Source organism: Corvus cornix, chromosome 18 (assembly GCF_000738735.6).
Source record: "Corvus cornix cornix isolate S_Up_H32 chromosome 18, ASM73873v5, whole genome shotgun sequence".
NCBI classification, from domain to species: Eukaryota; Metazoa; Chordata; class Aves; order Passeriformes; family Corvidae; genus Corvus; species Corvus cornix.
The window spans coordinates 11,298,838-11,324,616 of record NC_046347.1 but is presented as its reverse complement, the minus strand read 5'-3'; the positions used below and the strand labels follow the sequence as shown (position 1 = coordinate 11,324,616).

General features: G+C 64.3%; 1 protein-coding gene across 1 annotated transcript in view; it reads left to right on the top strand.

The window, feature by feature from the left end:
* Positions 1 to 23,578, top strand: part of SDK2 (sidekick cell adhesion molecule 2) — a 43,922-nt gene extending 20,344 nt beyond the window's left edge. The window contains 50 exon segments of the mRNA XM_039562286.1: positions 5,792 to 5,898; positions 6,889 to 7,036; positions 7,731 to 7,864; positions 8,803 to 8,914; positions 9,131 to 9,321; positions 9,578 to 9,661; positions 9,731 to 9,925; positions 10,088 to 10,204; positions 10,307 to 10,474; positions 10,667 to 10,769; positions 11,001 to 11,177; positions 11,258 to 11,268; positions 11,271 to 11,393; positions 11,563 to 11,710; positions 11,779 to 11,813; positions 11,816 to 11,875; positions 11,878 to 11,917; positions 12,000 to 12,181; positions 12,419 to 12,534; positions 13,173 to 13,368; positions 13,548 to 13,646; positions 13,930 to 14,121; positions 14,211 to 14,332; positions 14,403 to 14,512; positions 14,636 to 14,786; positions 14,884 to 15,121; positions 15,199 to 15,314; positions 15,456 to 15,645; positions 15,821 to 15,919; positions 16,187 to 16,229; positions 16,231 to 16,382; positions 16,460 to 16,558; positions 16,561 to 16,660; positions 16,840 to 16,943; positions 17,065 to 17,135; positions 17,257 to 17,392; positions 17,571 to 17,627; positions 17,854 to 17,955; positions 18,069 to 18,184; positions 18,806 to 18,992; positions 19,377 to 19,514; positions 19,581 to 19,742; positions 19,854 to 19,979; positions 20,230 to 20,394; positions 20,671 to 20,811; positions 21,345 to 21,483; positions 21,781 to 21,851; positions 21,854 to 21,906; positions 23,159 to 23,191; positions 23,194 to 23,578. Of these exon segments, the coding sequence (XP_039418220.1) occupies positions 5,792 to 5,898; positions 6,889 to 7,036; positions 7,731 to 7,864; positions 8,803 to 8,914; positions 9,131 to 9,321; positions 9,578 to 9,661; positions 9,731 to 9,925; positions 10,088 to 10,204; positions 10,307 to 10,474; positions 10,667 to 10,769; positions 11,001 to 11,177; positions 11,258 to 11,268; positions 11,271 to 11,393; positions 11,563 to 11,710; positions 11,779 to 11,813; positions 11,816 to 11,875; positions 11,878 to 11,917; positions 12,000 to 12,181; positions 12,419 to 12,534; positions 13,173 to 13,368; positions 13,548 to 13,646; positions 13,930 to 14,121; positions 14,211 to 14,332; positions 14,403 to 14,512; positions 14,636 to 14,786; positions 14,884 to 15,121; positions 15,199 to 15,314; positions 15,456 to 15,645; positions 15,821 to 15,919; positions 16,187 to 16,229; positions 16,231 to 16,382; positions 16,460 to 16,558; positions 16,561 to 16,660; positions 16,840 to 16,943; positions 17,065 to 17,135; positions 17,257 to 17,392; positions 17,571 to 17,627; positions 17,854 to 17,955; positions 18,069 to 18,184; positions 18,806 to 18,992; positions 19,377 to 19,514; positions 19,581 to 19,742; positions 19,854 to 19,979; positions 20,230 to 20,394; positions 20,671 to 20,811; positions 21,345 to 21,483; positions 21,781 to 21,851; positions 21,854 to 21,906; positions 23,159 to 23,191; positions 23,194 to 23,514 (6,280 nt within the window). The 3' untranslated portion in view covers positions 23,515 to 23,578.
* Positions 23,579 to 25,779: the final 2,201 nt, after the last annotated feature.

Genomic DNA, 25,779 nt, shown 5'->3' with positions numbered 1-25,779 from the left:
ATGTGCTGCGGGGGGCTGTGCCCAGGGCCTGGCTGGACTTGGTGGCTTCAGCTCGTGGTTCCCAGCCAGGGCACTGTGTCTCCAAGCATTTCATCCTCATCATCCTCACCGCTGCTCCCCAGATCCCCTCCTGAGCCGGGCATCCCTCTGGCACTGCTGGGCTGCAGGGGCCCTTGTGCATTTTCCCCGTTTTGGGGGGCTGCGGGCAGGGGGTCGCAGTCCCCTCGCCCCCCTCGAGCCGCCCCACTTCGTGCTCGCCGGTGGTCGGAGGAGCTCACGCCATGTTTCCAGGGAAGGAGCCGCTCTCCCAGTTTGGCAGTGTTTCCATGGCGACCGCCCTTTCCTTCCCGCAGCGGTTCCGCCGCCACCGGAGCGGCTCTGGGCGTTCGCCCGGTGAGCGACGGGCTCGGGCAGCTCCTCCTCTGCGTGGAGCTGATCCCCCGGGAGCATCCCTGGGGAGCACGGCGGGATCGCTTGGCTCTGTGAGCTTGTGGAGCCAACCTCCCTGAGGAGCATCCCGGGGGATTAGGTGTGATGAGGGACTCCAGAAGGACTGGGGACCAGCCTGGGGCTGTGTGTTCGTGGAGTCTTCCCCCCGCCGGGAGCCATCCCTGGGGACTGTGGGAGATTGGGCACCAGCCTGGCTCTGTGCCTGAGCATGGACCCATCCCCCCGGAGCATCCCTGGGGATGGGAGCATCGCAGCTTGGTTCCACACGCACGCAGAGCTGTCTTCCCTCAGGAGCATCCCAGGGGATCAAGCAGGATGAGGGACCCTCGAGGGATTGAGCAGCAGCCTGGCTCTGTGTGTGTGTGGGGGGGGGACATCCTCCCTTGGGAGCATCCCTGGGGACCGTGGCGGGATCAGGGATCAGCCTGTGGCTCTAGGTGTGCCCACGGACCTGTGACCCCAGGAGCACCCCTGGGGATGGAATGGGATCAGGGACCACCTGCCTTCCCCTCTCCTTGTTCTCTCCATTGCCTGCCGCTGGCATGGGGCGCAGGAGGACATTTTCCCATGGGATCCCTGCTGTCTCCCACTCCGGGGACCCCACAGTGACAGCCCTCCGATGCCCACCGAGGTGACAGTCGTGCCCACACGCTCGGGTGCCCTGGCCCTGCTGTCCAGGGCCAGCTCTATTTCCCCTCTCCAGGGTCTCTCCAGTGCCGGGCTCTCCGCGAACTCTCCGGAGCGGCTCGTACGAGGAATCATAACATGCAAATCAGGCAGCTTGATGTCTTTAATGAAATCCTCGGAAGGGAAGCTCTTCTCTGGTGAATTGAGGATATTTATTCCTCATACAAGAAATTTAACATGCAGATTAGTTGGGTCTGGTAATTTATCACATGAGATTGTCCTATTAAGGGCTGCATCGAGTCCTGCTGCCTTCGGAAATTACCTTACACATAGATTACCTCTGGACAGACTCCCATCCATAGGGATGCATCTTCCAGCTCCTAAATCAGCCCTTGTGCCTCTCCTCATGGCCTCCACAGCTGGTGCAGGAGTCCAGCAGCTACTGAAGGATTCCCCGCCTCCTCTCAAGAGCCCAGATCCCCTTTGCTGGAGCTTGGAAAAGTGTAATTCCATCTCTGACTCCAGCTGGCTAGCCCCAGCTCCTGCTAGCCAAGCAGGGCTGGCACAGCTGAGCCTCCCAGTGCCACCCCCTGCCAACCCTGGGGTGGGTTTTCCAGCACAGGGTGCCTCTGATCCATCTCCATCTCCTTCCAGGAGCCTTTCTGTGTGGGCTCACCAAGATTTGGGGCAGATTTGGGGCTCTTTCAACCCCCACTCCTTACTGGGCTGTTTTGGGGTGTCCCCTGGGGGTGCAGGGACAAAACTGGCTGCACATGCAGGACCTCAATGAGACTCTGTGGCCTGGTGAGGATCCCAAATGTTTGATGCCCAGAGTTTATCCCCACATTATGTAAAATACGGAGCCAGGAGCCCCTAAAATTCCCAGACCTGGGGCAAACAGGATGGATCATCCCCGGATTCCTGCTGGAATCTCAATCTGTGCTGCTGCTCACCGGGAGCTCATCCCTGCTCTGGGGGGCCCAGCTCTTTGCCAGCTCAGGTGCAAAGCCCAGCCCTCTGCCTCGGGGAGCTAATTACCATGCAGTGAGTTAATTAATGGGAGCTGAAGAACATTGGAGGGGTTGTATCCAGGCTGGGTGGGAGCCCAGCAGGGCGTTTCTGCTTCTGGTGGCTCCAGCCTGGCCTGTGTCATCTTTGGCATCACCATGCAAGTGGCAAAGCCCCAGGAGTGCTGGTGAGGAGCTCGGGCAGCATGGGGCGGGTTTTCCTGGGAATGCTTGTGCTGGGAAGGCTCCTGCTTGTCTCTGTGCCTTGTTTGGAATTGGGGGGACACTTGAATGTTGGCGTGAGGAGCCGTGGGCACAGGGCAGTGGTGCCAGTAAACCACAGCAGTGTCGGGGCTGGCAGGAGGCACCTGGTGGGATGGCAGTGGAGGGAAACTCCCTGCTGGGATCTTACAGGGGCTCAGGAGCCACGGCAGAGAGGACAGGGAACTGTCAGGTGAGAGATGCCACCAGAGCTGGGAGGTGGCCAAGCTCGTGGTTAGCAATGCACCAGAGCCCTCCGGATGCAGCAACAGGGATCGAGGCTCGCTCCGTCCCTGCTCTGCAGGAAAGAGGCTGATTAATACACGGGCATTAATTATTAAATGGCTCATTGTTCTGGCAGGGCCAATTGAGGCAGCGATTTACGGGGCTGCCGGCGCCCGCCCAATTCCCACGGCCGAGGGAGGGAAAACACTCCGGGCAGGCGGAGAGGCGGCGGCCACGTGGAGCCAAACGGAGCCTGTTGCAATCGGGAGCTAGTTGAGATCCAATAGCCCAGTTAAGCGGGGCTGATGGAGCACCGGGGGGGTGCTCCCAGCCACATCGAGCGCTGGCCCGGCGCGGGGGCCAGGACACGCGCTCGGATGCTTCGAGTCGTTAGAGCTCTGCTAAGTGTGTTTTAATGCTCACTTGACATTTCATTATCCCACAGTAACTATTCAAACACACGTCCCCTCCAGAATTAATTAGTCGTTATACAGGATATTAATCAAAGCGGACTGTGCCAGTGTGCTTCCATCCCAAATCCGATCCAGCTGTTGCTGTTACTGGGTGGCACTGGAACAACCTCACAGATTTCTGTGCTCTTCTGGCTTTCAATTTGATGGATCAAATCCTTTGGCTGATGCTTTTCCCGGCCCTTCTCCACCCCCTCAATCTAAGAATAATTCGGCAGCGTCAGCCCCACGCTCCTCAGCAACCCTACAATAACAGAGCCATGGCAGCAGCCGGAGCTGGGGCATGGCTGTGCCAGAGCGATGGGAGCAATCCTGCGGAACACGGCGGTGCCGTGCCAGGATCGCACGGTGAGGAGCTGGGCACGCTGCTGTGCCCTGCCCTGCCTCGCCGACGGCATCAGGGATGGATGGATGGATGGATGGATGGATGGATGGATAGGTTGTCATTCCTGGCATGCAGCCATCCATCTGTCAGACTGATCTGGTGCCAAAGCTGCTGCTGCAAACCCGCCGGTCTCCCGGCACGGGGCTCCTGCCTCCGGATCCCCCTCCTGACCCCGGGGCCGAGCGGGACACAGCCGCTTCCTGACAGAGCAGCGTGGGTCAGTGCTCGCTCTGGAAGGGCTTTTCCCACGGACGATGCCCTGTCAACCTCCGTCTTCACAGTGAAGCCAAACAAACCCCTGGAACAGCAGAGTCAGCAGCGAGGGCTGCGCTGGGAGCTGGGCCAGGCTGCAGCTCCGTCCCGGCTGGAGAGGGGGCGGATGGACAGAGCCACCCGCCGGGGGAACCGGGATCGGTCCCAGCTGGAGGAGCGGCTTCCTTGCATGGAACAACGGATCTGGGAGCTCTGGCCGTGGAGCTGTGGCTGTGGCACAAACTGCAGGGCCTCTGTGGGGTGACATTCACCCCTCCTGCCTGCAGCACGTCCCCTGTGAGGGGGTGACAGGAGGGTGACATTGGGGGTGAAATCGATTCCCGTCCCCTTCCAGCCGGGCGTGATGGGGGAAGGAAATCGAATCCGAGTGGTCTTGGATAAAAGCCTCGGTGGAAGGCGAGCGGGAGAGAACAAAGTCTGTGCTGGTTTGGTTGATGACTGCGGGCTGGGCTGCGCCGGGAATTGATTTCCTTTCTCCGGGCTATTTTCAGCTGCTGAGGTGTGTGTGGAAGTGCTGCTGCTTTAATAACTCCAGCAGCTCCCGTGTGTGGGGACCAGGTCCCCTTAATTGGATCTGCCGGAGTGTCCTGGGCTGGGGACAAGGCTCCCGGTGCCCATGGAGCTGTCCTGCCTGTGGGGGACAAGGTGCTGCCAGCGCTGTGCATTAAAGGTGCCCCCTGTGACCCCAGGGGTGGGGCTGGTTTGGGGCTCTTGGGCTGTGCTGGTGGCTTTGCATCGTCCCTGTCCTGGAATGAGGGTCTGGAAGGGACATGGCAGCGAGGACACGGATCTGTTTGGGGACACACGTGTCCCTCTGCTGCTGCGTGTCCGTCCACCCATCCGTCCATCGGTGTGCGTGTGTTCGGGAGCCACGGTGTGATTTATTAACCAGGACACCACAAGGAGAGCGGGGCCATTATTCCTGGCGTCTGCAGCCGTTCCTGACAGCTCCGTGGAATTGAAATATCTTATTTAAAGCCTCTGGGGAGCATTTTTAAATATCAGCCGTGACACTCAAGGACTCGTTCCCAAAGGGCACCCTCCCTCCTCCCGCGGGGACGGGTGACCCCGGCACGCCGCGTGGGTGGGCGGCCGGTGGGTGTCACAGCGGGTTTGGTGCCAGTCCCGCCGTGCCCGCCCCATCTCCGCGGTGTCGCCGGGCCAGGGGCGAGCCCCGTGTCCCCTGTCACCTTCTCCCGCACGGGGAGGTGGGCGCGGGGCCCCGCTGCGCTCCCGGCACGGGGAACGCGCTCCTCAGGTCTTATGAAAGTTTAATTTACCCTCAGTTCTCAGAAGAGCAAACAAAGCTCTGCCGAAAGAGCCCGCGGCGGGTTTTAACGCAAGATTAGATTTTGGGCAAGGAGGGCTCAGCTTGCTTTGTTTATTCCCTCTCTGTTTTATCTCGCAGCGCTCCCCGTCGGGGACGGCGACGCTGCAGCGCCTGCCCAGCCCCCGGAGCCTCCCCCGTGTTGTGAGGGGGATGAAACAGGAGCTCCAGGGGTGGGGACTGCCCGGCGAGGTCTGGTGGCAGCAGGGTCCGGCTTGGGGATCGGGGCGATGCTCGGGGGATGGGCGAGTGGAGATGCAGTGATTTCCTTTATCTCCTCACCGGCTGCTGGTGCTGGCGACTGATAAGAGCAGGCGTGGGGGTGATAAGGGGGTTCAGCCGGGATTCATCGGAGCAGTGCCGGACTTGGCTGCTCTCGGGTCCGGGCTGAGTGACACCAGCAGGCCGCGGTGTCACGGCTGGGATGGCGAGTCCCAGGTCCCAGCTCATGGCGATGGGTCACGTCCAGCCTCTGGACTGGGAGGGCGACGGTCACCAGCTCGTGCGCAGTGAAAGCGCCTCCAGTGTGGGTGGCCACGAGTCCCTGTGTGACAGTGAGGGACACGGGGGTGTCCCCCCAGCCTGAGCACACATCCATGCCTGCGTGGCCATGCACATCCATGTAGTGCATGCGCCTCCTTCCTCGGGGAAAAGGAGCTCCTGGCACAGGTGCAGGAAATCGGGGGGGTGGGCAGGACCTGCAGCCTCTCCGGGGGGCTGTGACAGTGACACGAATGTCCCCTCACTGCTGATACCCCTCCCACAGGTACATGATCACCTCGCTGGACCGCACCCACGCCGGCTTCTACCGCTGCATCGTCCGCAACCGCATGGGAGCCCTGCTGCAGCGCCAGACCGAGGTGCAGGTGGCCTGTAAGTGACTGTCCTGCTCTGTGGCGAGTGCGTGGGGACACCCAGCTCCCGGCACTGGGGACTGCTCTGGTGTTGGAGCCACTTGTGGCCAGCACGTGTGAGCTTGGAGCATCCCTGGGGTGATTCTGGCAGGGACATCGGAGCATCCCTGCGGCGATGCCGGGAGGGACGTCTGAAGCATCCCTGGGGTGGCGCTGGCGGGGATGTCCAGAGATTTAAGGAGGAGATGGGAGTGCTGAGGCTTGGGATGGTGGTTCTGTCCCCCTAAGGGACCTGCCGCTCCCTGTCACCCCTTGCCTCCGGGATACCCCCAATCCCACGCCCTTAAACACCTCCTGAGGAGCAGTGACAAATCAGGAGGATAATGAGAAATTAATAAGACAGCTGTGCTAACAACTAATGATAATGGCAAAGTCGTTAAAAAAGGATTCTTTACATGTTTTTAATTACAGCAATTAAGGAACTCAATAAAATCCCCTGTCCCACCCCCCTCCTCCGTGCCCCCCGCTTCCCTCAGTCTCCCACAACTGCTGTGTGCTTCCAGCCTGGGAACGCAGGCTGGGATGGAGGCAACTGTGCCCCACCTTTTCCCTGGAGTCAGGGTCTCCTGCTGGGATGCTCCCAGCACTGGGACATGGGATGGGACACGGAGAGGGGCCGGGGAGCCCCGGGACTGAGCCCTTCCTACAGTGGCTGCAGCCTGTCCATGGTGGGGGACATTCGGACAGGGGTCCCTGACCCAGGACACGGGTGATGGGGCTCCAGGAGCTGGAGGGATGGATCACCAGGAGCAGCTGGTGGGATCTGAGCCACCCCACATCCCTGAGCCAGCCAAGCCACCCCAGCCGAGGAGGGTACCAGGAGCAGCCCCTCTGCATCATCCCCTGGGGAGCCCATCCCACAGAGCCCATCCAGAGCCGGGGCTGGCTCCCTGGGTGCACTCCCAGCCTCTCCCCAGCCCCTGTGACGGTTCTCTCCCCTGCTCTGCAGACATGGGGAGCTTCGAGGACAGCGAGACGCAGCAGAGCGTGTCCCACGGGGAGGCCGCCGTCATCCGCGCGCCCCGCATCGCCAGCTTCCCGCAGCCGCAGGTCACCTGGTTCCGCGATGGACGGAAGATCTCCCCCAGCAGCCGCATGTGAGCAGCCCCAGGATGCCCCTGGGATCCCCCTGGAACCCCCCCAGCATGCCCGGGGCTGCATCTCCCGTTGTCCCTGCACTGAGGATGTTTAACCAACGTCTCGAGCGCGTTGTGCTAAAACCCGGGGACACACTCGGTGACTAACGGCTCTGTTTGCCACCAGAGGAAGGGATTTCTTAACAAAAAATGAAAACAAGGGGGAGGAAGGCGGGGGAGAGGGTGGGAGAGAACCAAGCACGGCACGCATGTGTGTGCCAGGTGTCCCCACGGAGCTGTGGCAGATCCCGGTGCTGCCGGAGCCCCGGCAGCCTCAGCCTGCAGGAATTGAATTTGTAACCCCCATTATGCAGGAATTGAACTGGTCTCCTTTCGATTTGCAGAGCGGGATTGAGGAGATAAAACTCCTTTATCTCATATTTAATGGTAAAAAAATATATTCCCCACAGCATTTTATGTTTCCAGCAGATTAGATTGTTCCATTAAATAAAAAATGGGGAAAAAAAAAAAAAAAAAAAAAGAAATCCTAGGAATCTGCACGGTCCCATGGGCTCTGCTTGGAGAGAGGGGTGTGGGGCTTGGTCCCCCCATCCCGGGGTCTGTGCTTGGGGCAGGGGGGGGTGCTGGGTGGGGAATGAGGGTCCCAGCTCGATGTCCCCTTTGGCTTCACTCCCACCCCCCTCTCCTGCCCCAGAGCCATCACGCTGGAGAACACCCTGGTCATCCTGTCCACGGTGGCCCCGGACGCGGGGCGTTACTACGTGCAGGCGGTCAATGACAAGAACGGGGACAACAAGACGAGCCAGCCCATCACCCTGACCGTGGCCAGTGAGTGTGGGGGGCACTGCCCCCCTCCCCCCATCCCCAGCTTCGCCCCCCCCAATTTAATTTGCAGTAAATCTCTTCGGAGGCTCCGGCTTCTGCTGACTTAACAGTTCAGCTGCCTCAGAATTTATTTAGGCGCTCGGGGATGTGCTGCCGGCGCTGGAGTGTCACAGGCAGACCTCCTGCTCCAGCTGCATCCGGCCGTGCCCCGGGGATGGGCTGCGGAATGGGGGCTGCAGTGTCACCCCATGGACACCCTCCCCCACCCCTGCCCATGTCCCCCTGTCAGCTCCCGGTGCTCTGGAGCTGCCCCTGCCTGGGGGCCAGCCCTGCAACCTCATCACTCCAGTTCCTCTGGGCCCTCCAGGACTTCCAAGGGTCCCCCAGCCCATTTGGGTGGTGACAGCCCATCCCATGGGACGTGCCCTGAAGGGGCATCAGTCCTGTCACACTCTCCCCCATCTCCCCTTCTGCTGCTCCGCAGGGTTAGGATAGGTTATCCCTGTCTGTGGCGGGCTCTGCCTGTCTCCCATCCCCATTAATCTGTTTTCCCATCCCTTGGCGTCCTGGAGCGCCATAAACATCCCGGAGCCCCTGTTTATGGATTCAGCTCTATCAGCAGCTTTCGAGCTGATCGCGTTTTTACAGCGCTTACATGAGGGTTTTTTATTGTTGCCATCATTTTGCTTTATGGACTCCCTGCTCCCTCCTCCCTGCTGCCACCAGCCTGGTGGCCTGCCCAGGGGTGCCAGGGCTCCCACGGGAGGACACGGCTTAGGGACACCTGGGAAGGCACCGTGATGCCACCAGGATGGCATCAGGTCCCTGTCACCTTTGTCTCCTCCAAGCTGAGCAGACGGGGGTGTGGGTGCCCTCTCTGGGGACGCCCCAGGGGGGGCAAGGGTTGCTCATGGCTGTCCCTCTGGCCTCCTTCTCCCCAGACGTGGGTGGCCCAGCTGATCCCATCGCACCCACCATCATCGTCCCACCCAGGAACACCAGCGTGGTGGCCGGCACCTCGGAGGTGACCATGGAGTGCGTGGCCAACGCCAGGTGAGCCGTGGGGTGGGGATTGGGATGGGGATGGGGGATCCCCCTGTTGGCATCGCCCAGCCTCGGGGGTGGGTGCCCTCAGATCCCTTCCCACCACATTCCTGGATCCTGCGGGATGGAGGGAGGTCCCTTCCCACCTGAGTCCTGCGGGATGGAGGGAGGTGGGATCCTCCAGGGAAGCCGGAGCTGGCTCTTGAGACACCCCTGGCCCCCCAGGCCGCTGATCAAGCTGCACATCATCTGGAAGAAGGACGGGACGCCCGTGTCCAGCGGGATCAGTGACTACAGCCGCCGGCTGACCATCCTGCACCCCACACTGAGCGACAGCGGCTTCTACGAGTGCGAGGCTGTGCTGCGCAGCAGCAGCGTCCCCGCCGTGACTGCCGGCGCCTTCCTGTCCGTGCTGGGTGAGCTCCTGCCCATGGGCACCTCTCCCTGTCCGTGCTGGGTGAGCTCCTGCCCACGAACACCTCTCCCTGTCCGTGCTGGGTGAGCTCCTGCCCACGGACACCTCTCCCTGTCCGTGCTGGGTGAGCTCCTGCCCACCACGTGTGCCATGAGCTGGGCTGGGCTCAGCCCCGGGGCTGGGATGGGAAGTGACAGGCAGGGCACTGGGGGTGTTCCTTGGTCAGTCCAAGGACCACGGCCGGGTTCCCTTGGCAGAGCCCCCGCAGTTCGTCAGGGAGCCGGAGAGACACATCACGGCCGAGATGGAGAAGGTGGTGGCCATCCCCTGCCAAGCCAAAGGTGAGCTGCTCCCCGGCACCCTCCGTGCACTGCTGTGAGCCCGTGCCTGACGTGGCTGTCCCCGTGCAGGTGTCCCCCCTCCCGAGATGGCCTGGTACAAGGACGCTGCCCTGCTCCACCTGGAGAAGCTGTCCCGCTTCCAGCTGCTGGAGGACGGCAGCCTGCAGATCAGCGGGCTGGTCCCCGATGACACTGGAATGTTCCAGTGCTTTGCCCGCAACGCGGCCGGCGAGGTGCAGACCACCACATACCTGGCCGTGACCAGTAGGTGCCAGCCCCCCTCTGCCCTGGGGGTGCCCTGTCTGGGTGGTGGGCGGGATGAGTCCCACAGGAGGCTCGGGGACCCCAGGAAACTCTTCTGGGTCAGGTCCAGGCTGGGCACAGGGAGGGAATTCAGGGCGGGCTGTGCATCTCTGTGCCCCACAGGCATCGCCCCCAACATCACGCGGGGTCCCCAGGACAGCACGGTGATCGATGGCATGTCCGTCATCCTCAACTGCGAGACCTCGGGGGCTCCGCGCCCGGCCATCACCTGGCAGAAAGGTGAAGGGCTGGGAACAATCCTGTCCTCCGAGCCATGGCGTGGAGCTCAGTGACCACCCCACCGGTGGCCGTGGCACTGACGGGGCTCCACCGTGTCCCCAGGGGAGCGGGTCCTGGCCAGCGGCTCCGTGCAGCTGCCGCGCTTCACCCTGCTGGAGTCGGGCAGTCTCCTGGTGAGCCCCGCGCACCTGCCCGACGCCGGCACCTACACCTGCCTGGCCACCAACTCCCGCGGCGTGGACGAGGCCTCCGCAGACCTGGTGGTCTGGGGTAAGGGATTCACGGTGCGCCTGTGTCACCCGCAGCCAGGAGGGAGGGACCGTGCTTGGCTCCGGGCACCACCCTGGGTGGCGCGGGATGGAGCTCGCCAGGGATGGGTGCTGGGTTTCGTGGGTGCAAACGGGGGCTGTCCCTGCCGGTGCCACCCCCACAGTGCCGGTGGCTCATTGTGTCCCCCCGCAGCAAGGACACGTATCACGGACCCGCCACAGGACCAGAGCGTCATCAAGGGCACTAAGGCTGTCATGAGCTGCGGGGTCACCCATGACCCCAGCGTGGACGTCAGGTGAGTGGGACAGGGCTGGGAGAGCTGGGGGGTCCAGGCGCCCCCGGGTTGCTGAGCTGGCTGCCGTCACCGCTGTCCTGTGCCTGGGGAGGGAGATGGGGGTCCTCCTCCTCAGCCCTGTGCTGGTGGTCCTGCAGTGCCACCTGGTGCCCCTGCCGCCGGGAGCCCCTGCTCCCCTCTCCTCGTTGGGGGGCTGCGGGGCACCAGCACACCCGGGTTCCCCTGGCACAGGTACGTCTGGGAGAAGGACGGGGCCCCGCTGGGCCCCGAGAGCGGCCCCCGGGTGCGCCTGGACGAGGCGGGCACCCTGCACATCTCCCAGACCTGGTCGGGTGACATCGGCACCTACACCTGCAAGGTGATCTCGGCCGGGGGCAACGACTCGCGCAGCGCCCACCTCCGTGTCCGGTGAGACCCCCCCCTCACCCCGCCGGCACCCCCCGCCTGGGGCTGTGCCCCCTCCCTCCCTCCCTAACCCCCCTGTCCAGGCAGCTCCCCCACGCCCCGAGAGCCCCGTGGCCGCCCTGAGCCCGCAGGAGAAACGGGCCATCAACCTCACCTGGGCCAAGCCCTTCGATGGCAACAGCCCCCTGCTCCGCTACGTCGTGGAGGTCTCCGAGAACAGTAAGGGGCTGCTCCCACCCCCCTGGCAGCGCTGGCACTGGGAGAAGTCCCCAGCGTCACCCCAGCACAGGGGATGCTGCAGGCAGCTTGGGGACCCTGGGACTCGTCAGCCGGGAACCCCAGTGTCCTGCAGGTCACGTCCCCACCCTGCTGTCCACTCTTCCCCCAGATGCGCCCTGGACCGTGCTGCTGGCCAGTGTGGACCCCGAGGTGACATCGGTGACAGTGCGGGGCTTGGTCCCCGCTCGCTCCTACCAGTTCCGCCTGTGCGCCGTGAACGACGTGGGCAGGGGACAGTTCAGCAAGGACACGGAGAGGTGAGTCCCGGCCGGGGGTCCCGGGGGGGCTGGTGGCCCTGGATGCTCACCCTGCCCTGTCCCCACAGGGTGTCCCTGCCCGAGGAGCCGCCCTCTGCACCCCCCAGAACGTCATCGCCAGCGGCCGCACCAACCAGTCCATCATGATCCAGTGGCAGCCGCCCCCGAGAGCCACCAGAACGGGGTCCTCAAGGGCTACATCATCCGGTGGGTGCCAGCGGGGGTGCCCAAGGGTCCCAAACCTGGTGCAGGTGGGGACACTGCAGCTCTGACGGCTCCTGGTCCCCAGGTACTGCCTGGCTGGGCTGCCCGTGGGGTACCAGTTCAAGAACATCACCAACGCCGAGGTCAACAACCTGCTCCTGGAGGACCTCATCATCTGGACCAACTATGAGATCGAGGTGGCCGCCTACAACAGCGCCGGCCTGGGGGTCTACAGCATGAAGGTGACAGAGTGGACCCTGCAGGGAGGTAGGCAGGGATGGGCAGGGACAATCAGGGGTGGGCAGAGGCTTGGTGGGCACCCCAATTGCAACAGGCGGTGTCATTGGGGCGCTGAGATGGGAGGCAGGAGGACGGGTGAGGAGGTCCCAGGGAGACTGGGATGTGCTGGGCAGGGATGACCCAGGGGGTCCCGAGGGCTGGCACCCAGCTGATGGAGGGGACCTCGTGGAGCTGTCCCTGTGAGCTGTCCCTTCATCCCGGCAGTGCCCACGGTGCCTCCAGGGAATGTGCAGGCTGAGGCCACCAACTCCACCACCATCCGCTTCACCTGGAACCCCCCCAGCCCCCAGTTCATCAACGGCATCAACCAGGGCTACAAGGTGAGGGCAATTCCCAAAAACGGGACAGCTTGAGGGGAGAACTTGGTCAACCATCACAAACTGTCTTGGCTCCTCCTCGCCAAAATCCCAGATTTTAAGGGGATCTCCACTGACTGTTAAAATAATATTTACTGTTATTTAACACTTGCATGGGCTTGGAGTCTCCCATGCTCTGTAATTAATTCCAAATTGCAATTAATTCAAATTTACATTAATGAAATTGAGTTAAAACATTAAACTTGTGTCTTAATCCACTCTGAAGAAGTTCGGGAATTTAATTGCCGCTGGATGAGATAACCAGCGTGAGTAGGATATTTAACGTTCTTATTAAATGCCACTTAGTATTTTTGATTAGTACTTTTAGGGCCTAATTAGTGCTTAATTAAGTTGCTAGAGGCTATCTTGCACAATACCAATTAAATGCCCAGCCACCCCTCCTGGATGCGGGCGAGGGGGAATCCGACGCCGTTATCGACGGAGTTAATCACAGCTCCGTAAACAGCGCTGGCACAGGCACCGAGTGCTCCCCGCACCGTTAATTGATCGTTAATCAACACCGAACTAATAAGAGGAGGCCGGAGATGGTTTTTTGTGGCCGCGGCCCTGGGAATCCCCATCCCGGCTCCTTTCTCCCGCAGCTCATCGCCTGGGAGCCGGAGCACGAGGACGAGGCCACGGTGGTGACGGTGCGGCCCAACTTCCAGGACAGCGTCCACGTGGGCTACGTGGCGGGGCTGCGCAAGTTCGCCGAGTACTTCACCTCGGTGCTGTGCTTCACCACGCCCGGGGACGGCCCGCGCAGCCCCCCCCAGCTGGTGCGCACCCACGAGGACGGTACGGGGAGGCTCCGACTCCCGCGGGATGGACCCTGCCCACCCCCCGGCTCCGTGCCGCTGCCGAGCCCCGGGGAGCCCCGTCCAAGGGGAGCCCCCTCCCTGCTCGCTCCTCGCGGGGGTTCCGTGGGTGCCGAGGGCTCCTGCACTTGGGTGCTGAGTCTGGGTGTCTTTGGGCAGTGCCTGGCCCCGTGGGACACCTCAGCTTCAGTGATATCCTGGATACGTCCCTGAAGGTCAGCTGGCAGGAGCCGCTGGAGAAGAACGGGATCCTGACAGGTAAGGGACCACCAGCAGGTATCGGCTCCATCATTGCTCCCTTGCCCACACCACAGCATCTCCCCCGTTCCGTGTCCCATTCCCACCCTGCACCATCCCCCCTTTGTCCCATTCCCACGCCACAGCATCACTCACGTGTCCTTTTCCTCCCCCACAGCAACCCCCCCCTTCTCCTGTCCTCTTCCCACCCCGCAGCATCTCCCACCTGTCCTGTCCCACCCCTGTCCCCTCTCAGCCCCCCGGGGTGGGTGACTGGGGGAGGTGACACAGGGGTGCATTCCAGGGTACCGGATCTCGTGGGAGGAGTACAACCGCACCAACACGCGGGTGACCCATTACCTGCCCAACGTCACCCTGGAGTACCGCGTCACCGGCCTCACCGCCCTCACCACCTACACCATCGAGGTGGCCGCCATGACCTCCAAGGGACAGGGACAGGTCTCGTCCTCCACCATCTCCTCAGGGGTCCCCCCAGGTGAGCACGGTGGTGTTGGGGTGCTGGGGGGCTGTGGGCGGTGCTGGGGACAAGTGGCCGGTGCCACCCGCCCTGCCCTGTCCCCACAGAGCTGCCTGGTGCCCCCACCAACCTGGGCATCTCCAACATCGGCCCCCGCTCCGTCACCATCCAGTTTCGCCCGGGTTACGATGGCAAAACCTCCATCTCCCGCTGGCAGGTGGAGGCACAGGTACGGGGTGGCTCAGGACAGGGGGTCAGGGGGTGCTGGGGGTGCAGCTCACCCCACTGCCATCCCACAGATGGGCCAGAATGGCGAGGCCGAGGAGTGGGGGCTCGTGCATCAGCTGACCAACGAGCCCGACACCCGCTCCATGGAGGTGCCCAACCTGAAGCCCTACACCTTCTACAGGCGAGTGCCAGGACGGTGCCTCGGTGTCATCCCCATCCTGTCCTCACCGTGACCCCCCTCATTGTCCTCCCCAGGGGACTCGAGCCCTCTCGCCCCACACCGTGACCCCCTCTCCTCTCTCAGCTTCCGCATGCGGCAGGTGAACATCGTGGGCACCAGCCCCCCCAGCCTGCCCTCCCGGAGGATCCAGACCCTCCAAGCACCCCCAGACATGGCTCCTGCAAATGTCACCCTGAGGACGGCCAGCGAGACCAGCCTGTGGCTGCGCTGGATGGTGAGGGGGGACAGGGGGGCTGTGCCTGCATGGGCTGAAGAGGGATGGAGCTGGGGGGCTGTGGGACACCCTGAGTGACAGCGCTTGTCCCTGCCAGCCCCTCCTGGAGCAGGAGTACAACGGGAACCCCGACTCGGTGGGGTACAGGATCCGGTATGCGCGGGCGGACGGGCGGGGGCAGCCGGCGCTCCACGTGATCCGTGACCGCGTGGAGCGGGAATTCACCATCGAGGACCTGGAGGAGTGGACGGAGTACTGGGTGCAGGTCCAGGCCTTCAACGCCATCGGCTCAGGGCCCTGGAGCCCCTCAGTGCTGGGACGCACCCGGGAGTCAGGTATTGCTGCCCATCTGGGCGCTGGGCACCCACCTCGGCCAGTCTGGCCACTGACCCTCTCTGTCACCCCTCTCCAGTCCCCTCCTCCGGCCCCAGCAATATTTCGGCAGTGGCCACCTCCTCCAGCAGCCTGACGGTCCGATGGAGTGACATTCCTGAGGCCGACTGCAACGGGCTCGTCCTGGGCTACAAGGTGAGCCCCTGCCCGTGGGAAGCAGAACTTTCCCTGGGGGAGCCACCCTGCAGGCTGCAGGGTCCCCAGCTGCGCCGCCCCAGGAGCTGGTGCCCGTCAGTGCCAGCCTGGCCCGGCCGTGTCACACGGGCTGTGTTGCAGGTGCTGTACAAGGAGAAGGGCTCGGAGGCGCGTGCCCAGTTCTGGCTGGCGGAGGGCAATGCCTCCCGCAGTGCCCAGCTCACCGGGCTGGCCAAGTACACCCTGTACGAGATACGGGTGCTGGCCTTCACCAGGATCGGTGATGGTGTCCCCAGCCGGCCTCCTGTCCTCGAGAGGACGCTGGATGATGGTGGGTGACAGCACCTGGGTGGGCTGGGGGTCCCCTGGGTGCCTATTCCCATCCTATCCCTGTTCTCTGGGGCGATCCCTCTCCCCCTGCCAAGGACACGCAGGGCTCCCATTCCCAGGGGATGGGATCTGGCACTTTTCCCCACTCCCCCTGACCCCAATCTCTCCCCCTGCAGTGCCCGGGCCCCCCGTGGGGCTCCTCTTTCCTGAAGTGAGGACCACCTTGGTGCGGCTCATCTGGCAGCCGCCGGCAGCACCCAACGGCGTCATCCTGGGTAGGTGGGGGATATCCCGGGCGTGCCGCACTGGGATGCTCTGCAGAGGGATGCAGAGGTCCTGTGGGAGCAGGGATTGGCGTGGGGAGGCAGAGACCAGCTCCCTGGGATCCCCTGAGCATCTCGGAGCCCTCAGGGTTGAAGTTCGCTGCTCGATGCCGATCCCGGGCTGGGTGTGAGGTCCCCGGTGCGCAGGCTGGGATGGAGGGGGTGACACGGGGACTGGCGTCCCCTCCCCATCCCCGCCACTCCGCTCCCTCCCCGCAGCCTACCAGGTCAGCCACCGCCTGAACACCTCGGCGGTGACCGCGGGCCGCCGTGGAGGTGCTGGAGGCCAGTGCCCGGCAGTTCACGGCCACCGGCCTCCAGCCCGAGGCCACCTACCTGTTCCGCGTCACCGCGCAGACCCGCAAGGGCTGGGGCGAGGCGGCCGAAGCCCTGGTGGTCACCACCGAGAAGAGAGGTAACCACGGGGGGTCCGGCCGGCGGCGGGGGGCTGGCGGTGCCCCCGCAGTGCTCCCAGCCCCTCGCCTCCCCCAGCCCGGCCGCAGCCCCCCGGGAAGCCGCTGGCGCAGCAGGAGGAGGTGCGGGCCCGGAGCGTGCTGCTGTCCTGGGAGCCGGGCAGCGACGGCCTCTCCCCGTGCGCTACTACACCGTGCAGAGCCGCGAGCTGCCCGACGGCGACTGGGCTCTGCACTCCGCCCCCGTGAGCCACAACGCCACCGCCTTCGTCGTGGACAGGTGAGGGGCGGGGGACACGGTGGGTGATGATGCTTTGGGTGGTTTCCCTGTGCCTCAGTTTCCCCATCTCGGGAGAAGTGCTGGTACAAGGCTGGGAAGCGATGGCCCGGAGGGAGGGAGGGTGGCTCGGGGGGTCACCCGCTGGCTGCTCCGTCCCCATCCCGCTCTGCTCCCTGCAGGCTGAAACCCTTCACCTCCTACAAGTTCCGTGTGAAGGCCACGAACGACATCGGGGACAGCGAGTACAGCGAGGAGTCGGAGTCGCTCACCACCCTGCAGGCGGGTCAGCACCTCCTGGGGCAGGGACAGGGCCTACCCCCGTGCCCAGGCAATTCCTCCTGTGCCCAGGGCACCCCCACGCCCTGGGCATCTCCGGAGCCTCACCGCCCTCTTCTCCCCCACAGCCCCCGAGGAGGCTCCCACCATCCTCTCCATCACCCCCCACACCACCACGTCGGTGCTCATCCGCTGGCAGGTACCGTCCCCTCCGCCCTGCCCTGGCAGGTGGCACCGAGGCGTACTGGGTGGCACCTCGGGGTGCCAGGGAACCCTGGATCAGAGCAACCCCTGACTGCCTTCCCTCCCTCCCCTTGCAGCCCCCGGCTGAGGACAAGATCAACGGGATCCTGCTGGGATTCCGGCTGCGGTACCGGGAGCTGGTGTATGACAGCCTGCGGGGCTTCTCCCTGCGCGGCATCGGCCACCCCGGCGCCAGCTGGGCCGAGCTCACCCGTGAGTGCCCATGGCTCCCCCCGACCCTGGGGACGGGGGGCTGGGGTGACCTGGGGGTGACAGGGCCCTTGCAGGGGAGCCCTGGCCCGCCTTGGGGTGAGGGCTGTGTTGGGGTGGGGGCTCAGAGGCGGGGAGCCCACCCCTGCCCGCGCTGACCCCTGCCTGCTCTCCTGACCAGCCGTCTACGCCGTGCACAACCTCAGCGAGGTGTCCCTCACCCAGTACGAGCTGGACAGTAAGTCACCACCCCCTGTGTCCTCCTGTGTCCCTCTGTGTGTCCCCCACTGCCCCACCTGCGTGTCCCTGCACTGTGGGGTGAGCTGGAGCCCCTCTGCCCGTCCCCTCCAGCTGCTCCTTGGGGACACCCCCATCTTCCCAACAAGGGGGGCTCTGCCAGGTCTCCCGGGGGTAGCGGGGCTGCCCCATCACGGGGAGGGTCCCACTCACCCTTTGCCCCCCAGACCTGAGCAAGCACCGGCGCTACGAGATCCGGATGAGCGTCTACAACGCTGTGGGCGAGGGGCCCCCCAGCCCCCCCCAGGAGGTGTTCGTGGGGGAAGCAGGTGAGTCCTGGCGGGGGTGCCCCTGTTGGGGGCTGCAGGAAGGGGGCTCGGCTGTCCTGGAACCCCACATTCCCCGGATCGGTGCGGTGACCCGGTCCCCTCCCTCGGCGCAGTGCCCACCGGAGCGCCCCAGAACGTGGCTGTGCAGGCGGCCACGGCCACCCAGCTGGATGTCACCTGGGAACCGCCCCCCGTCCAGAGCCAGAACGGGGACATCCAGGGCTACAAGGTACCTCCTGTCACCGGGAGCGGCACCCGGCCGGGGCTCCGGGACACGGGGGGCTCTGGGGAGGTGCTGAATTCTGGGGCGGTGGCACTGAGGGTGCTGGGCATGCCTTTGGGAGAGGGATTCTGGGAAGATGCTGGTGATCCCGAGGAGATCCCGGGTGTCCCATCCCGGTGCCGAGCGGCGGCGGGGCAGCAGATGGCGCCGTCGGCCCTGGAATGCGGCGGGGACGTGTCGGGATACAGCCGGGATGCCTCGGGATGTTGTTGGGATGCATTAGGATGCAGCCGGGGTACCCAGCCCCATGCTCCAGACACCTCCTATTCCCCATCCATTGTGATTCGTCGTGCGTGTCCCCATCCCTCGGCAATGAGGCACGGCTCGAAGGTGATCTCAGCACACCGGGGTGACCTGAGCCGTGGCTGATGCCCAGCACAGCCTGCGGCCCTCCTGGAGGAGAGGCTGCTCCGTTCCCTCCGGCACACTCGGAGCCCCAGCCAGGCTGGGACAGGGGCTCAGGAGCCCGGGAAGGGCAGTGTGGGGTGTTTGGGCACAGCGAGAGCTCAGGGAAGGCGAGCTGGGTTGGATCCGTGCCTCACCCAGCTCCCCACGCCCCTCCCGCAGATCCACTTCTGGGAGGAGCAGCGCCAGAACGAGAGCGCGCGGGTCAAGACCCTTTTCCTGCCCGAGACTGGGGTGAAGCTGAAGAACCTGACGGGCTACACCTCCTACTGGGTCAGCGTGGCCGCCTTCAACGCCGCGGGGGATGGGCCCCGCAGCCCACCCGTGAAGGCACGGACACAGCAGGCAGGTGGGGCCCGTGGCACGGCTCCCCTGCACCCCCCTGCCCCCGGGCTCCGTGGGGAGGTGTCTCCATGGGTCCGACTCCAGGGATTCCCTCTCATCCTGCGATCCCGAGCAGAACATCCCTGAGCTCACCCCGGAGGGTTTGTGGGGTGGGGGCACGCAGGGATGAAGGTTTAAGCTGAGGTTTGAGGGGGATGAAGGTCTTGGGAGGAGAGACAAGGAGAAGGAGACTCATCATTCCCCCACGGAACCTTTGCTGCAGCAGGGATGGGGCACGGGGGTGTGAGTTGATGACCAGCGTTAGGGTGGAGGCAGGGACAGGAGCCGGCTCGTGCTGGGGGTGTCCCCTGGAGCGCTGAGCTGGCCCTGCCACCCTGTCCCCTCGCAGCCCCCAGTGCCCCCGGCTCCATCCGCTTCAGCGAGCTGACCACCACATCTGTGAACGTGTCCTGGGAGCCACCACCGCTGCCCAACGGTGTCCTCGAGGGCTACAGGCTGGTGTACGAGCCCTGCACGCCCGTGGATGGTGAGGGCATGGCCAGGGGGAGAGGGGACGGCTCGGGGGGAGCCGGCTCAGCCTCTGTCCCCGCAGGCGTCAGCAAGATCGTGACAGTGGACGTGAAGGGGAACAGCCCGCTGTGGATGAAGGTCAAGGACCTGGCTGAGGGCGTCACGTACCGCTTCCGAATCCGGGCCAAAACCTTCGCCTACGGGCCGGATGTTGAGGCCAACATCACCACGGGGCCTGGGGAAGGTACGGGGGACACGCGGGGGACTTGCTGGGCGAGGGAGGAGATGGGCTGGGGGCTGGCACGGCCCTGTGCCAGATTGTGCCCCCTGCCTCCAGCTGTGTCCTGGTCCCCAGGTGCCCCCGGCCCCCCCGGAGAACCCTTCATCTCCCGCTATGGCTCGGCCATCACCATCCACTGGTCCAGTGGGGACCCCGGCCAAGGGCCCATCACCAGATACGTCATCGAGGCCCGGCCCTCAGGTACTGCAGCTGCCTCTGCTCTCCATCCCTGCCTTGGGGGTCAGGAGAGGGGGAAACTGAGGCAGGGAGTGCTGGCCTGGGTTGGAGGTTAGGACCCGGTGTCTGGGGTGTTGTCTGTGCGCTGATCCATGAGGAAAATGCTGCTGAGAGGGGCTGATGGAAAGGGCAGCGCCTGGACGAGGGAGGGACATCACCCCTGGGGTGTCCTGCAGAGCCAGCCCTCCCCTCCCAGCCCTGCGGTCTCTTCCAGATGAGGGGCTCTGGGACATCCTCATCAAAGACATCCCCAAGGAGGTGACCTCCTACACCTTCAGCATGGACATCCTCAAGCAGGGGGTCAGCTACGACTTCCGTGTCATCGCTGTCAACGACTACGGCTACGGGACCCCCAGCACCCCTTCCCCCTCCGTGTCAGGTGTGTTCCCAGGGAATTCTCTCCCCATGTGCCAGAGGGAGAGTCCTGGTGTTGCTCTGTTCTTGTGGCCATCACTGAAACCCACTCCTGGCTCCTACAGAGTCCCAAATCCCACTGCCAGCACCCCTTTTCCGAAGCCCTCTGTTGTCCCCCTTTCCCATGGATCCAGGACTCACAAAGGCCCCAAGTGACCCCGTGCTCTGCAGGGGGGTGTCCCCATCCAGACTGGTTGTCTGTCAAGCCTGTACCCCTCTGATCCTCCCTGCTGTGCCCCAGCCCAGAAAGCCAACCCGTTCTACGAGGAGTGGTGGTTCCTGGTGGTCATCGCCCTGGTGGGGCTCATCTTCATCCTCCTCCTCGTCTTCGTGCTCATCATCCGCGGGCAGAGCAAGAAGTACTCCAAGAAGTCAGATTCAGGTGAGTGAGGGAGTGTGGCGGGTGGTGACAGGACCCTCCTGCTCCCATGGGAGCTTCTTGGGGGTCTCCTCCTGCCTTTGGGGTCTGGGTGGGGTGGTGGGAGCCTCCCTTCCTGCCTGCCTTGGGGACAACTGCTGCAGAGCACCCGATAACGATGCTGTGGTGTCCCGGAGAGCACTGGGAGCTCAAGATGAAATAAAGGACTTGTCCCACAGACAGCTGCGGAGGCAGGGCAGCCCCGGGGGCTCGCAGAGGTCACTGGGATTAGCCAAACACGGCTCTGTTTTCTTAGCTCTGTCAAGGGCTCAAATTGTGGGGAAAATCCAGAGCTCCTCGTTAAGCAAACAGCCCGGGGTGGGAGCTGGGGGGCACTGGGGCAGGGCAGGCGGGCTGGGCGCGGCTGGCACCTCCTGGCCGTCCCCAGGCCGTGGTCACTGGAACCAGCACAGTCCCCCCGGGGCCATCCCCAGCCCCCCTCGCTGTGCTGCGCTGCCTGGGGAGGGGCTGGGGAGGCTGAGCATCCCATCCCCCAGGGAACAGCTCCAAGACGGCCGCCCTGAGCCACGGGGAGATGGTGAGCCTGGATGAGGGCAGCTTCCCCGCCCTGGAGCTCAACAACCGGCGCCTCTCCGTCAAGAATTCCTTCTGCCGGAAGAACGGCATCTACACCCGGTAGGGACCCCCAGCCACAGCCCTCTCCCCGGGCAGGGGGAGCATTTTTCATCATTCCCCTGATCCGTCATGGGGTGGGGAGGGCGTGGAACCCGAGGGGGTGACCCTGATCTGCCCAGTGTTCCCCCCGAAAGGCTGAGGGTCCCTGACAGCAGGATCAGAGTTCTGGGGAGGGGGTTGGCACAGCTGAGGGGTGGTCCCTGAGCAGTCCCCAGGGGTCTGCTGGGGTTGTCCCCCAGTGGCCCAGCCCCAAAGGAAAGGGGACACGCGCTGACCACCCACCTGCCTGTCCCCGAGGTCCCCACCCCGGCCCAGCCCCGGCAGCCTGCACTACTCGGACGAGGACGTGACCAAGTACAACGACCTGATCCCGCCGAGAGCAGCAGCCTGACCGAGAAACCCTCCGAGGTCTCCGACTCCCAGGTGACCCCCGGGGCTGCACACGGGGACAGGGACCTGGGGCGGGGCGGAGGGTGCTGGGAGCCCTCCCTGAGCACCAGCCCTTTCCTCCGCCCGCCACGAGGCAGGTCCCGCTGCGCGTTTGGGAGCAGCGCTGCTGCTCCTGCCCCATCCCGCTTTGGAGGCGGCAGCATCCCCGTGGCTTCGTGGCACGGAGCCGGAGCGAAGCTGGCACAGCCCCCGGCCCGTGTGCTGGGGATGTGACACTGCGGGGGGCTGCCAGGGCTGCTGGGACAGGGCACGGGGGAAGGGAGGTCAGCGGGGCTGGGGGCTGTCCTGCTGCCCGGTCGCTGGTGGCAACGTCCGCGGCTCTGCCAACTCCACAAAATGCCACCTTTGTCTTGTCCCGGGGCCACGGGCAGCTGTGGCCGGGCAGGAGCGTGGAGCCCCAGGGAGGCCATGGGACCATCACCCCCAGGATGGATCCTGGGCGGCATCTGAGAGCCTGACGCCCAGGGAAAGGTCCTGCGGGTCCCTCGGGCTGTCCCCAGCAGGAGGGGACCGGGCTCAGGGGGCCCCCCCGTCGCTGCCCGCACCGGCTGTTTCCTTGGCAGATGCCGGCTTCTCTCGCTGCGGCCCGAGCGGGGCTCGAGTGGCTTTTGAGGAGCTGTGAAGAGCTGCGGGAGCTGGCGCTGGCGCGGGGCAGTTCCCACCGCCCTCAATGGGCCCTTTGTGCGCCGCCGGAGAAGCTGAATCCAATTACCGGCAGAGCCCAAAAACACCCTCCCCGCCAGCCCGGGGGCAACGCGGGCTCGGCAGCGCTCAGGAACCTTTTGTATGAGGTTTTATTTTGTTTCAGCAAGAGGCAGAAATCCCCCAGTGATGCTGCAGCCGTCTCAGCCTTTAAATACTTTCGGGATGTGCTCGCCAGTATTCCCAGAAGAGCACTGGGAAAGCACCGGGAAAGCACTGAAAATCACAGAGCCATTGAGGCTGGAAAAGACCTCTGAGACCATCGGGTCCAAGCTGTGCCCGATGCCCACCTTGTCCCCAGCCCAGAGCACTGAGTGCCATGTCCAGGCCTTCCCCGGAGACTCCACCACCTCGCTGGGCAGCCCCTTCCAATGCCTGGCCACCCTTTCCATGAAGAAATTCCTGCCGATGTCCCGAACTCCCCCGGCGCGGCTTGGGGCCGCTCCCTCTCATCCCGTTGCTGAGTTTTGGGGCTGGCGGGTGCTGTCCCCACCTCACCACACCCCCCCATGCTGTTTTTCAGGGCAGTGACAGCGAGTACGAGGTGGACCCCGGCACCAGAAGGCGCATTCCTTTGTCAACCACTACATCAGCGACCCCACCTACTACAACTCGTGGCGGCGGCAGCAGAAGGGCATCTCCCGGGCACAGGCCTACAGCTACACCGAGAGCGACTCGGGCGAGCCCGACCACACGCCCCTCTCCAACAGCACCTCCACGCAGCAGGGCAGCCTCTTCCGCCCCAAAGCCAGCAGGACTCCCACCCCCCAGACCCCCGGCAACGCCCCCAGCAGCCAGCCCGGGACCCTGTACCGCCCGCCCAGCAGCCTGGCCCCCGGCTCCAGAGCCCCCATCGCTGGGTTTTCCTCTTTCGTTTGATATTTAAACAGAAGAAAAAGAACCAGGAGAGGGGAGGGGAAAATTAGGAAGAAGAAAAAAAAAAGAAACAAAAGAAAAGCCCCAAGAAATTAAGAGAAAAGGAAAAAGCAGCGAGGGGGAGAAGAAGAGGAGGAGGAGGAGGAAGGGGAGCAGCCCCAGGCTCCAGGGGTTTTCCGCTTTCTCTGCAGCACCGGAGCTGGATGCCAAGTGCCGACATCGCCCTTGGCACCAGCTGGGGCTGCCCCGGACCTGCTGCCGGACTCCAGTGGGTGCTGGGGGCCGGGTGAGGGGCTCCTGCCGTGCCAAACCCTGGCCCCTCCACTTGTGGCTCCCCCCGGACCTGGGGACAAGCGGTGACACGGAGACCCCTGACTGCGGAGGGCGAGAGGAGCTCTGCTGGTCTTAAAACCTCTGGACTTGAACCCCCGCTCTGGACCCTCACAGCTTTTGGGAGAAGGGGGAAGGATCCCAGGGGACAATTCATTCCTCCTCTCCTTTGTGCCTGGCCCAGCACAGCCCCCCAGGAGAACCCAGGACTGAAACCCCAGGAGAGCCCTGGCGGGGTGCACATGGTGCTCAACCCCCCTGATTTTGCACCTCGGGGGCTCTGGTGAGGACTTGGATGAGGCGATTGAAGCCTCCCCTTGGCATTTCTGGTGGTTTGGGGCTTTTTAATGGGGTTTTGTGCAGAGGCCTGAGGGCACTCGGGGGTGTTGATGCCCGGGGGGTCCCTGGCTGTGGCTGTTTTGGGGCTGTCTGGACAGCACAGCCCCTGCAGTGCCTATGGGTGAGCCAGCACCAGCCCGGCAGGGCCGTGGCGCCCGGGCTGAGCCGAGGGAGATGCCAATAAACAGCCTGAGGATAAGCGTGTCCCCTCTCTGTCACCGTGCTCTGCCGCAGAAAGGACCGGTGCGATGTGTCCGTGTGTCCTACTGCCCCACTGGGCTGGTGGCAGCCCTGTGGCACCGGGGAAGGACCTGGACAAAGGGTGCAGAGGTGCTGGATAGAGCCCAGAAGGGTGCAGGGAGCTGTGGTGGCCGTGTCCTGCGTGTTCCCATCACAGTGGGGTCTGGAGCTGCTGGGGCATGGGGTGGTAGGACAGGAGACCGCATTGCACCAGCACTCTGGGCACTGCCAGCAGCAGCCCTGGCACTGGGGATGGCTCCTGGGCTGGTTCACAGCCGCCCTTTCTTGTTCTGCCCTTCAAGCCTGGCAGGAAAATCCAGGTGACGCGTTCAGGTTTCATCACCCGTCACCCCTGGCAGTGAAAGCGGGGGCTGGGGGTGGGGAGGGCTCAGCTGCCGACAGCGCTGGCAAAGCACCAGCTCCATGCCAGGGCTGTGAGGTCTGCACAGTCCCTGTCACAGCACCTGGGAGCCACATCCCGGGACCCTCACCCTGGCGTGGGCAAGGGGCTGCCAGGGGAGCGTTGTGCAGGTGCTGCATTTGTGGACCTGGTGCTGCAGCTCCCCCTTGGACTGGGAGAACTGGGCTGCAGTGGTGGCCTTGCTGCTGAGCCACAGTCACCGTCTGTCCCCACGCTGGCTCACGGTGTCCCCAGAGCAGAGGGCATTGCTGGTGGGTAACTCCTCTGACCTACCTGGAGGCGGTGCCCAAGGCAGCGCAGCACCCACGGGTGCCCATCCCCTCCTGGGCAGCGCCCAGAGCCCCAACACCCCGCTCGTGGGGACAGTGACGTGAGACAGAGGGGATTCTGTGTCTGGCTGGACAAATCCTGCTCCTCATGTGCAGCCCCAGGCATCCCAGCTTGTGCAAGAGGGACCTTCCTGCCACCGGGGCTGGGACACAGAGCCGGGGCAGAGCAGGTCTGGGGAGTCGAGCAGCACAGGCGAGTTCCCTGTGCAAGGAAAGCTCCCTGTGCAAGGAACACCACGCGTGGAAGGGACATTCCCTGTGCCAGGGACGCTCCTGGTATCGTGGCTGATCCCTGGGTGAGGGATGGGCCCTGCTGTGAGGGAGGTGCCAGCCCTGCGAGCAGCGAGCACTGAGTTCCTTGTGGGAATAGGGGAATGCAGGTCCTGGATCCCATCTGTGTGGGATCTCTGGGGCAAAGCAGGGCCCAGGCCCCACTCACCTGCCCTGACCCAGCTCGTCCCTGGCTGCCAGGAGGAGCCGGAGGGTGCAGCCACACCTTCTGGCAGGTTTGGACGCTGGCACCGTGCCGGGAGGTGACCACCGCTGGCGTGGCTGTGGGGGCCGGAGCGCCCGAGCCCCGCGGCAGCGACGGTGGCAAAGGCGGGAGGA